A 12,757-nucleotide genomic window follows, 5' to 3' on the forward strand; every position below is an offset into this window, starting at 1 on the left:
TTACAGAATTACAAAAGTGTAAAATGTGAAATTAAATTTAAAATTTAGGCAGGCTGTTAATATTTAGTTTTGATTTTTAATAGTCATGTTTCATGAGCTTTGTGTTCTGTGTATTAATTTAAAATCATATATAATTTTTAATTGATTGTGCTTTGAAAAAGCTGTGAAATTCATTTTTAATAATATTCTTTAGATAATTAAAAAATTCACAGTTTTTACAAATTCAAACAGTTATGTTTTTTAACCACTGATGGAGATGTTGATTTAACTTCCCAAAAAAAGAAAAGAAAAGACGAATACCTTCCATCTTAAATCACACAGACCACTGAAAGAATATGTGGTTCACTGCTTCTTAGATACAACAAGACCGCCTCATCTATTGTGTGCCGTCTTTTGCTTGCAACAGACGTTTCATTCTGAAATATTTTCCAAGACGCTAACATCTTGTGTTAGGGAATGTCAACATTTGCAGAGAGTGGCCCTGCTCTAATCCGGCAGACTGTGGGATAGAGAGAGGATTAGGGGCTAGTTTGTTTTCCCGGTCCCCTGGAATGTTTCTTTAGCAGTGCTTTTGTACCTGGGCCGGGCCCAAGGTCATCCCTCTGTCTCCACGCAGCTCCTTTTGTGTCTTCCAGCAAGTCTCAACCACACAGAGTCAACACCGCTCCCTCCTCAAAAGCAGAATGTGAGTGGAATTTCAATCCTTGTCGCAACACTCTCTAAATGTTACTTACTTTTCTCATTAAGCAATTTGAGTCCCCCTCCCCACCACCACCAATGTTGTGTTTGAGTTAAATGTTGAGGGAAAAAGATCAGCATACCAGTGTATCTCCCAGCCTGTCTGCATCATTCATCACAGGTTTTGTGCCTGGTGTCTGATTGAAGTCTGATGGATTAACTGACTCAGGTGGGCAGTGTTATTGAGCTAGTCGCTGCTTGAACTTGTGCCAAAGTTGAGCTTCGTTGCTTTCAATTATTTTAGAGCTTTACTTGAATGAGCTATTCTACATCTCTACATAAGCTCTTGTAGAATGAATTGAATGGCCTCTGAATCATCTACATCATGCCTCGCATGTTATCAGTACTTTACCAATCTTTGCAGTTAAAACTCCAGTGTTTCTTTCCTCACTAAGAATTTTTTTTCTTCCAAGACTTTTCAAGTCTTTCAGAAATATGTTTCACTCATGTTGAGCTTGATTTGACTACTGAAACACTGTAAAATTATTGATTTTTTTTGTGAGGCATATACTTAGTGCTCCCCATAACTTAACAACTGCCATGGAAATACACTAACAATCATGTCAAAGGTTACATAGAGAAGAACGTTTAAATTAACTTCTTTATTCTTGTAATGCACAGGGTTCTATTTGTATTTTAGCTACTGATCAGCATTAGCATGTTGCTTTTCATATAGTGAAAGTTGAGTCAATGTAAAGATTTAATTTAGCTATGTTATAATTCATGTTGAAGAGATGTTGGGTTAAAAAATGTAAATACAAAACATTTTAAACTCAAGGATAATCTTTCTCTGTTTCTGTAGGAGTTTAGAGAAAAAGGTGCACAGATGTTGTCTTTGGTCACAAGGAAACCTGGAGCACACAGTCTGACAGAGCCATAAAGACCAGTAGATGGCGCACTACATCAGCTGTGAGATACTCTTACTGTGGACATTAAAAGCATCACAGCATCATCAAGCATAATAAACATAATTTGTTGTGATATGAGATTTCTGTTATCATGTACTGCAAAGTAATTGTTACCAGAACAGGAACTTTGAAATTGGTGATCAGGGTTTTTACTTGAAACTGTTAAGATACTTATAGCACTATTTATTTTGAGTACTTTTGTCAAAAAATGTACATTTAAACAAAAAGTGTTAGTGTAGTGAATACACAAACGTTGGAACAGTGGTCAAAACAATGACACTTGACATACTCGACATAATGACATGAACAGTTCGTTGATACATCGCAACTGTTTAAATAAATTTAACACTATAGCACTTAAGAAATAAGGTTCTGGAAATACTTTTAGATCCGTCAAAAATCTAATATACAAATCTGTGTATAAAAATATAAATTTTGATCGCCATCCTATGCTTATCCAATAAAATAGAACAGTCGGTTGCACGTACAGCCCTGTAAATTCATTGCTTTCTATTATTTTGTATAATCTCTTGTAGGTTTCATAAAAATGCGCAAAAACGGTCATATCATGCTTGAATCGGTACGTTTCCAGAGACAGATGATCCAATACAAATAAATTAATCAATGAACACTTTAAGGCTTTTCTTACAGAAAATAAAGATAGGCTACATTTGAGTCTGATGCCCACAAAGTTATACTGTAGTTGCAGTCTCAACTTAAGTGTGAAATCCCGAGTGGATGGAAAGAGTCTCTGTCCAGCAGCCAAGAGCCGATGTGAAACAGCAGATTTGAGTACCAGTGGATGCCGTCCTCTTGAAAAGTGACGTTTGAGTCACGAGCTGGAAAAAGCCACGTCGTCAGCTTGTGACTTAACCTGACCGGTGCAAAAGCCCAGTGCGCCCATTTGTGACTCTCAATAACCGCGTAACACGAAGCCAGCACCTGATCCACTATTATGGTTCCGTGAGCGGTGACCGGCGCGTAAGAGCCCTTGTGCTCTTCAGTGTAACTCCTCATCACTGTAACGCTCTTGAGGCTCTTGCTTGTACCTTCCGACACTAAAACCGTATCTCCAGGCTTCACGTTGCTGGCAAATGTTACTGTCATACCCGAACTAGATGACGCGTTTCCAGTGAAGACTAGGTGCGCGGCTGTGAGGGTGAGCTTTGTAAAAGGCTCTGACGTCTCGATGACGATGAATTGCCTTCTCGTTGTCGGATCGTGGTCCATGAACATAATGAAGTCGCTTAATATGACATTTCCCTCCTCGTCAGCCGCTAAAACCCGGTCGCCCACTTTAAGGTCTTTGATGTGTTTCCTCCTCCCGTCTGCGAGTGTCGCCGTACCTGATCCAGGAAAGCATCCCCCGGATTTAGCAGCGACTGAATTTTCTGAGATAAAAGCAAAGGTGGACAACTTAGGCGGATATTTATAAAGCACTCTGTAAAAATCGATGCATTGACATGATGGTGCTGACATGGAAATGATCCAAACTCTTGTGTCAAGAAGCAAGTGCTGAAACGCTTGTCTGGCTCTTCAATTAGCACAAACTGATCAGACATTGTCATTTAAATTGAGCCTATACAGACTTTGCTTTCCCTGATCCCTTTTTTGCATAAATGTTTGCACAGGTGCAGAGATTCCAACATGCCAATTGGCCTACATAATTTCCCGCATTTAAGTTCTTGTAATTGTTTAATTCTTTAATACCAGCTGCTTTAACCTTTCATTCCTTGGTGTGTTAAGACGTTATTTTCCTATTTTTGACCCTTCATATTCACAAATGATTCCCTTGATACCATAAGATCCCAAAATAATTCTAAAGACTGTTAAAACTAGGCTGTTAAGGTTTCGAGGAACTTGAGATATTCATTTTCTTGACAGAACGTGTAAGGTGACAAAGGGTGCCAAGAAGTTCTCAAGTTTCCTCACAATGTAAGCTATTTGCTGATTTTCTTGGATATGTTTCTCAAATAATGCACATGAACAGACATTGAATCAAATATCTAAAATATACATCTATGTTATGTCATAAGCTGCCTGGTGAATATATAGCTATCAGTTAAAGTGATTTATTGCGCTCACCTGCTTTGACAGAGCAGTGTATGTGGGCTTTGGATTCGTAATAGACCCAGTCGAATCCTGCCTCCACTGCAAGCCTAGATAGCATCCCATACTTGCTTTTATCTCTGTCCGAGGTAGTGATGTCCACCGCCCGTCCCTCGTAGTGCAAAGATTCCTCGAAATGGTGACCATCCTCATCCCAGCCTTCAGTGACGCGCAGTTTCACACCCGGCCACTGGTTCATGACGGATATCGCCAACGAATTTAACTTATCCTTACACCGCTGAATGAGAGAAAGAGACAGGTTGCCTTTATTTACAACACAGACCTTACTTTTAAAGTGTGGCAGATTTACTGAATGTTCAAAAAGGTTAAAAAATGCATGCGCAAAAGGTCTGTCGGTCCTCCTCTCCAAGTACTTTCTGAAACTTATCTAACAAACGTTTGAGTATCTGCATTCATATCAGCAAACAGCTGTTGAAGTGACGTTTATGTTCTTTGAGTTTTTTTGTCAAACACATTTGCTTGCATAATGCAGAACATACTCCTAAAATACTATAGATGTCATCATTTCATCGGAATGATCCTTACCGCAAAATAACCTTACGGAGTAACAGTTATAGTCTCTGCATATACATCACTAAGCACATTGTCGGTCTGAGTTTGTGCGTAAAAGATGTGTGCGCTGGGGAAATCGTTGGTTGCCATAGGTCAAGAGCGCAGACTCCAGACCGACCGATCGATAACCGAGAGGAGTAAATAGAACTGAAAATTCAAGTTCTTTCTCTCAGCCTGTGCGGCAGCAATCAATTACAGAGACGTTGCCACCAATGATTCGCATAACTGCTGATGTTGCTTTAATTAAATGCCAGGCACTATGGCACTGTGAACATGTGTTAATATTTTTTGTACAATCGAAAGTTGCTTAATTTGATACTAGATATTGTGAGGGAAATGGGACTAATATTACACTGTTTTGTAATTTGGCTTCAAAAAATTCTCCTAAAGCACTGCCATTAGAGAAAACAGTTGAGCAGCTGATTGGAATGCAAAAGCGCGGTCACCACGGGAGCCGGTAATATCCAGTACCTGAGCGCGACATCAGCGGCAAAGATCACTTGTGACCCACATTTTCTATTAAGTACACAATAAAAGCAGGTCATTAGATCTATTTATATAAAGATCTGCAGATGTGATCTTAAGGAAACGCATTAATTGATCGGGCACACCAGAAGAAAAAGAAAAAAAAAATTACGCAATGATGTGTGGAGGCGGGGTGTTTCGTGAATTTAATTATGTATTAACTGTCAAAGGTCTGTTTGGAGATCAGAAGAAACTTATGTTCAGCACATGCTTTTAACCACTAACACTAAATTATCCAACGGTGCCACTTTTGCACTAATGACAAAAATATAAAATCCGAATGAGCACTGAATGGTCATTTTGATTTAAATTAAACGGAATATTATGTATTATGTAAAACGCAAAATTATAGCTCGCATGTTCCATGTAAAGTCTGCAAAGAATGCAAATGTTCATATTAAAAATATCACTAGCTAAGCTGTTTGATAAAAATGTTAGGCATTTCCAACAGTTAAAGTTAGTTCTACCGCGCGCTGTCAGTATCTCCAAAGTGCCTGGAAACCTAAATAAATGTTCCTTACAAGTTTTTACATTCTGATGCAATATGAGATTCTATTATTGTTATACCAAAAACTTTTCTATTTTCTGTTTATGTTTTAAAAAAATAGAATCTATGTTCTGTGCTAGCGCGTTAAAGAACCCAGAAAGCAATATACTGATCTAAAGAACCTATAATGCAACATCACCATTTTTTAATGCTACCAAAAACCATAGGAAACTCAGTAACCGTTTACCGCAAAAATGGGGATCCATTATTTAAAAGAGCGTAAGTCTGGTCAATTACGCACGCATGGGTCCATACCTTGGTCATCAGTCTGTCAGCGTTTGTGTTTTCCTCGTCTTTAAAGATGATATCGGGATTATAATTCGGAATCAACTCTTTAAATCTCTCTGAATTCCTTGTGATTTTGCCTTCGTATTTGCCGCTGGCCCCAAGCGTTTTCTCGGCAACGTTAGGAATAAATTGCTTGTAAGCCAACGGGGTTAATTTCTTTGGGTGTCTTCGTTTTCCATAACCTCTACCAGGACCACAGGCTAATCCACAAGGCGTCAGAAGCAGGCTAATAAAACACAGAAAAACAATTTGCTTCAGATGCAGCCTTACGTCCATGACGTTAAACGAACTCTTCGGATCTTTAAAGTTTAGTCTCTCACAGAGTCTTCTCGTGCGTACCGGATGGATGCTACCCAACGACCACTACCGAAGCAGGTGCAATAACGACCGCTCTCGATAGCCACTGACTGAGCACATTGGAGGTTGGCTGTCACAGCTAAGTGGGAGACGAAAGAGCGACTTAGTTTGACGGGAGGTAGGGTCAGACGCTTATGAGTAGAGGCAGTCTACCCATATGAATTACAGAGCAAATCTATGGCAGGGGGAGGGAGTCTATTGACTCGACGGAGTGCAGTCCAACTATGATGCCATCCAAGCAAAGACAGTCTCTAGAACTCCTTCATTTCTGCAGAAATGACACAAACGTATTCTCACGTTGCCATGGTAAACTCGAGTTCACCGGGTATAAAAATATCCAAAAAAGTACGATTTTTATAAGCAGTATCAAACGAGCACAAATAACAAATGGTTATGATTTTTTTAAAGAAACAAAAATATGTTGTATATCAGAATTGCATTATTTCAAATCAGCCCTTTATAATTTGTTTTAGTGCACCCTTTTTAAAACGATGTGTGTCATATATCAAGGTCAGATTGCATCCTGCTTTAAGTTAATGTGCCAAATTGGACATTCTTTTGTAATTAAAATAAATTTCTTAGAGGTTTAAACAATCTGATAAATGTAAAATGACTCCTTGTATCCTTGTGCTGGCTCTCCATTTCAAGAGATGTATTTTTGTTTTGTTTTTTGTAGTCAGAAATTTCTCTATAAGACTGGTAGACCTCATTAAGTGTCAGCACAGCAAATTTTAAGTTACTAACAGTAGCACAGGACCCAAAATCTTTGATGCGCTGTTGGACTTTATACCCATCCTTTTATACCCCTGCCACTGGGGGCACAGGGCCCTGGGGCCCTATTGTTCTTCGAAGGATGATTATTTATGTATAGGTTTTTGGGGCCCTTAGCATGCTCAAAAACTCTTAAAACTTTGCACACATGTTGGAATCTGCCGGGCAGAGTTTCACATGGGGGGTCACCGGGGGGGCCCATGGCACACCCTTTAATAAGTCCATTTTTGAGGGGCTCTGTCACCAGAATTCATACACACATAGGCCTAATAACAGGGGTGCAGGACAGAGGGTAATAGTGAATGTGATCTTGCAATCGTGAACATAGTAAATGTGCTTTTTCTTTTCTACAGGTGTTTGTAAGGCACTTAACATGCTTAGAATTTCATGAAACTCAACACACACACACACACACGCACACACACACCAGTATTAATGACACTGGCAAAAGCTCATAAATGACTATTACCACAGTTTTATATGTTGTTTTCTGTGTGTGTGTTTGTTTCACACTCTTGATGTTATAGTGTTACACTTTCATTGTAGTAATCCTTAAAACCAGACTGTCAGAGGGTTATTGTAAATGCATGTGCCCGCTGTGGCGGTTGCACTGGTGGCTTGGGCCCATCATCACTGCTTGCAGCTATATATTTTCTAGTTGTCTTTAGCAGGGAATAATCAGGGCATCCAAAGTCCAGTCATTCATTTCTGTCCTTAAGTCAAAGTTTTGGTCTTGTGTGATGACATCTGAAAGTGTAGGTTAATTTACACTCATCTTATTTGCTCTTTGCCTTTACAAATTAAACTTTAACAAAACAGGTCCATGTCATAATTCCAATAGAAAATCTTGTTATACGGTAAAAGTTGGCATCATCAAGATGATTGTAAACCGTTTCTGACTGCTAAAAATTTGCTACATGTTGAGTCTGTTGATTGTTTTTATATATATATATATATATAGATATATATATATATATATATATATATATATATATATATATATATATATATATATATATATATATATAGATAGATAGATAGATAGATAGATAGATAGATAGATAGATGCACTACTGGTCATATTGTAGCTCAAAAGTTTATATGCACTGTTATTTGTGCTGCTTTAATAAATATATCAGCATCTTATCTGATTATCAGATTTGATCCGATCTCTTTCGTTCCTCAATGAGGAGATTTTGTTTTGTGGAGGGGTTTTGTTGGTATAGGCGAAATAAATGAATGGTACATCTCTGAATTTATAACACCTACCTGGTTTGGACTTTCAAGGGCTTCTGAAAATTGGCATGTGAGTGAGCAAAAACTCACCCTCTTGCCACTCTACGGTATGACCCACAGATGACTCGGTTACACTTGAAAACACTAAAAATGTCCCACTCTTTTTAGAATTAATTGGGTAGACTGTTTATTTATGAGGGTTAATGAGCTTCAGGCACATATTTATACACCATTTTGTGTAATAATTTGCTGAAATAAATCTGTTTAGGTGATATGAATATAGGCTTTATACAAATTATTTATAAGAGGTGTATGTTTATATGCAAAAGGATTTGTCAGACTGTGAGATCAGTTCTTCAGGTGTCTTTCAAGTGTCCCATGATGGAATAAAATGGCCATTTAATCTCTTCAATTAAAAATCATAAGTAGTATATTAAACAACTTTAATAAACTTTGACTTTCTATGTTTAGATGTTCAGCGTAAAATGAGATAAAAGAAAATCCATTTGTTTAATATGCAGTGCTACACAACCATACACATATATACTCTTCATCTTCATCTTCATATATTCTTCCTGCAATCACTCTTAAAAGGATGAGGTCACCTTAACTCAACAAAAGCTCAATTTGTTAGATGAAACCATTCCTGCTTTTGATTTAGATGGGATGATGTTAGAAAAGAACGTCCTTACATCATTTGGCTGTCCTGGCAACCAGCGCTGTCAATCCTGACAGCTCTGAGTGAGACATGCTTTAATGAACAGACACAAGGGTAATGCTTTTCAGAGTTAGGGCTGAAATCTCAGCTCCCTTTGAAAAAGACAAAACTTTGAGTTACAATATGACCAGTAGGCTAGTCCAATAAATCAGACAATATTTTGAAACCGCAGAATTCCACCTTGTGCAAGAATTTTGAGTAAATATTGGATTAATTAAATTTCTCAAATATTATTATATATAGAATATTAAAGAAAATAGTGTTTTAATTTATAGTAAAATATGAAGACAATGTATATGTTATATATCAGTCAATGTCTGCTATTAACTATCTAAAACCATAATTGTATAGTACTTTTCCTTAGTCACAATATACGCAGATTAAACAAGAGCAAGAATTAGCATAATAACTGTTTGAAATCACAGTTACTGAGTATTCAACCCCTCTAACCTTTGAAAATGCAGGAATTCAAATGAGAACTTTATCTGTGCATCAGTTGTAGTTGTTTCATGGTTTATGTGAGTGTCGAACATCCATCTGGGCAGGTCTGAAAAGCATGCTTGAACCATTCTTTTTAGTCCTTTAAAATACCTGTGGACAGATGGGTCACTGGACCAGTTAAGCTGTTTCAGATAGGTATGGTTTATTCTAGTCAAAAGGCCATTCGCATCCACAGGAAATACCTGGCTTTACTAATGGGAGGCCTTCTTTTTAAGTTTTGACGGACCCTTGTAAATGTTATGGCCTTCCAATATCTGGTGGTGAGACTTGTAGTGGTTTCTGACAGTTGTTACAGGGACCCCTTGAACATGCAGAGCAATGCAATTCTCATAGTAACGATATGAGATTTGCATTCTCATTTTGTAAGGTGCTTGACTTGGACCTATGCACGAGATCTTTCTTATCTTTATTTAAGTATATTGCTTACATTTTATTCCATGATCTATAAGCATTCAGTACTTACCACATTCAATTAAACAGTCCACTATCTGAGTCAGGGCTTAACATAAAAGAGCAGGTCATATGGTATTTTAAAGTGTCCTAATATTGTGTTGGAGTCCCTTACCACAGGTTTAAATGCATCTAAGGTCAGAAAACATTGTCATTTTCTCAGAATAGACATTTAATATTAGAATAATTTTTCAATGATTTCGAAACGATTAGTTCAAAGCAGTTCTGAGTTTAAAGGGGTCATTGATGCTATTTCAATTTCTCCTTTCTCTTTGGCATGTTACAAGCTCTTGGTGCATAAAGAAGATCTGTGAAGTTGCAAAGACTAAAGTCTCAAATCCAAAGAGATATTCTTTATAAAAGTTAAGACTTGTCCACACCCCCTGAAACTGCTCGTTCTAACATGCCCCCACATGTCTAGGTCACTGTGTGGGAAGATTTGCAAAACACCACCCAAATGTTCACCCAAAGAAAGAAGGAGTAACTTTTATTCCTGCTGTAGTAATGATGTTGCCGACGCCATGTTGTGGAGATGCTGTGTGTTTCGTTGTGAAAGCGAAACTACTTTGTTTGGCCTTCCAAAAGAGGATGATATCCGCTTCCTCATGCCTGGAGCTGATCCATGTTGGTTGCTGAGAAAATACATCAACTTCACGCTGTGGATCGCCGGATCAGCTTTTGCCGGTGGACGAAGCGGAGTCCAGCCCGGGGTCATCATATGTGGTTGCCACAAGCCAGCCAAACTTTGCTGCCTCGCTCAAACGCATTGTTTTCTACAAAGTCCCTACTTGTGACAAGCGCAGACTGCTCTGATTTGCCAACTGACCCAGTGCATTGTGATTGGCCAAGCACCACAAGCACTCGTTGGAAATGTAACGCCCCTTTCCATAATCGCAAGCTTCATCTTTCAAAATAAATGTTTAAAATACAGTAATAATGTCCTTAGTTTTACCATCAGTTCAAGCCCGAAAGGGGAACAAAGTTGTGTGACAGACACAGTGATGAAGCTCTATGTGTTTGCAGTATACAAGCCACAGACGGTTAAGCCAGCTGACTCCGCTGTGTGACCCTGTCTCTTTCTCTCACGCATGCGTGCACACACGCACGACACGCAAAACTACGCATGTGAACAGTCAATAACAAATACTTTAATAACAAAACATACTTACAGTAGCTGATTCAGAAGTGCCAGATTGTCGTAGCAAAGTCAGAATTACCTCTCCTAGGTTCACGAAACGGTCATCCATAAAATGCGTAGCTGTTCTGTTGTAAGTAATCTTAAAGATTCCTAAATGCATATACTTTCAGAAGGCCATATAAAGTGCTTTTGCTTTCGCCTAGTTACACACAGCGTCTCCCTGACATGGCTGCATCAACACTAACTGCGGTTACTGAAACCACGCCTTCTTTCTTTGTGTGAACATTTGGGCGTCATTACGCAAATATTTCCACATAGTGACGTAGACATGTGGGGGCGTGTTCGAATGAGCCATTTTAGGGGGGCGTGGCAGAATCTTAACTTGGATAAAGAATATCTCTTTGGATTTGAGACTTTAGTCTTTGCATCTTTACAGATATTCTTTATGCACCAAGAGCTTGTAACACTCCAAAGAGAAAGGAAAAATTTAAATCGGATCATATGACGCCTTTAAAGAATTTGTCACTGATGATTCAAATGCAAGTTTTAAGCAGTGTAGAGTAGCGTTTGTTGTTTGTCGTTTCTCCGAGCACAAATATGTTTAAGCGGCGCGATACGCAATGCAACGCGTAAAAACACAGTAAAGGTCATTATAATCAGTAATTATGTCCAAACTGGATGCAACAAATGCCTTGTTTGTAATGGGTTTTATTGGTTTTGTCTCACCGTGCTGGGGCGGGGCATAGAGGAGCAACAATAATGTACATTATGTGGAAAATAATGTGTTTTATTTACCTTAAACTCATTTTAACACATTACATTACACCAAATACACAACATAATTTTATTTTTAGCAAAGTCATATGACCCCCTTAAGGTCTGTAAACTCTTCTGTTCCATAAGCCTGCTCTGCTCTTATTGTTAAGCTGGGCAAGTCTGTTGTGATTGGTCTTAACGTATACAATGCATGTCAGAAACAAAATGCCTATTACCCTAATTAATTTTTTTGCTCCAGATGGTTAGTTGTAAACAAAGATGCTATAAGTTTACAAAAATGTCATTGACATTACCGTATCAATTCGAGCCTGAGTCAGAGGATGATACTAATGCAGTCGCTCAACCGGAAACTCCATCGCAAGCACGACTTGATCAGAATGTTTCTCAGTGGTAAGTTTAAACTTTGTTGCACATGTAGGAACTGTGTTAGAATGGCCAGTGAGGCTGAAAACAGGTCTTTTCTTGACATGATGTAAACACACTAACTAGCCAAAGTGCTTGTGGGCAGGTCAGAGTTTTCGTATTTCGAGACCAGGCGGGGATTATTGTTTTTTTTTTGTTTGTGGGGTGTTTAGGGGGATTATGCAAATGTGTTACCTTGTGACGTGTATAGGGGCGGTTCAGAGTCAACTCTTTCTTTTGAGAGACAATATCTTTATTTATCATCCCCTTTATTGATTAACATCTTTGCAGACTGTTTACATTGAAGGATAGCTATGTTACAAACTGCAAAAATATATTTTTCGAAAACCCATATGACCTGCTCTTTAAGAGAACATTGTGAGAGAATTTCAGGATGCACATTATTGGTATCAAATCAGTCATCGGCCAGTATTAGAGATTGGTCAGTACTGGATATTTGATTGTTTGTGCTGTAATCTTTAGCAAATCTCAGAATGAATGTCCTTATTTTTTAATATAATACTGTGAAAATTTTAGATTTTGTGTAAGTGTGGGGGAAAAACATTTATTAAATTTTTTTTTTTTTTTTTTAGTGTTTTACCTTTTAATTATTTAGACAAAAGTAATATTGAATTTTAATATCGGTCCTTTTTCAGATAACATAGATCAGGTTTTCCATTGGAAGCATCATAAAAATTGTAAAAACATTCAGTAATGGT

At 38.0% G+C, this 12,757-nt stretch overlaps 1 protein-coding gene across 1 annotated transcript; it reads right to left on the reverse strand.

Annotated features, from left to right (window-relative positions):
* Positions 1 to 311: 311 nt before the first annotated feature.
* Positions 312 to 6,397, reverse strand: LOC109111740 (tiggy-winkle hedgehog protein-like). Its single transcript, XM_019124737.2, has 3 exons — positions 5,656 to 6,397; positions 3,732 to 3,993; positions 312 to 3,037 (listed from the first exon to the last, which is right to left on the reverse strand). Exons 1-3 carry the CDS (start codon positions 5,962 to 5,964, stop codon positions 2,358 to 2,360), a joined length of 1,251 nt encoding a protein of 416 aa, XP_018980282.1. The 5' UTR covers positions 5,965 to 6,397; the 3' UTR covers positions 312 to 2,357.
* Between the last annotated feature and the right edge of the window lie 6,360 nt (positions 6,398 to 12,757).

Source organism: Cyprinus carpio, chromosome A2, assembly GCF_018340385.1.
Source record: "Cyprinus carpio isolate SPL01 chromosome A2, ASM1834038v1, whole genome shotgun sequence".
NCBI lineage: Eukaryota > Metazoa > Chordata > Actinopteri > Cypriniformes > Cyprinidae > Cyprinus > Cyprinus carpio.

What these genes read in the sequence shown, in the direction of transcription:
- LOC109111740 (XM_019124737.2), bottom strand. Translation starts at nt 5,964, where the DNA reads ATGGACGTAAGGCTGCATCTGAAGCAAATTGTTTTTCTGTGTTTTATT. An exon ending in CTGACAGACTGATGACCAAG is followed by an intron (nt 3,994 to 5,655) that starts GTATGGACCCAT and finishes TCTCTCATTCAG; the next exon opens with CGGTGTAAGGATAAGTTAAA. An exon ending in ACACTGCTCTGTCAAAGCAG is followed by an intron (nt 3,038 to 3,731) that starts GTGAGCGCAATA and finishes CTTTTATCTCAG; the next exon opens with AAAATTCAGTCGCTGCTAAA.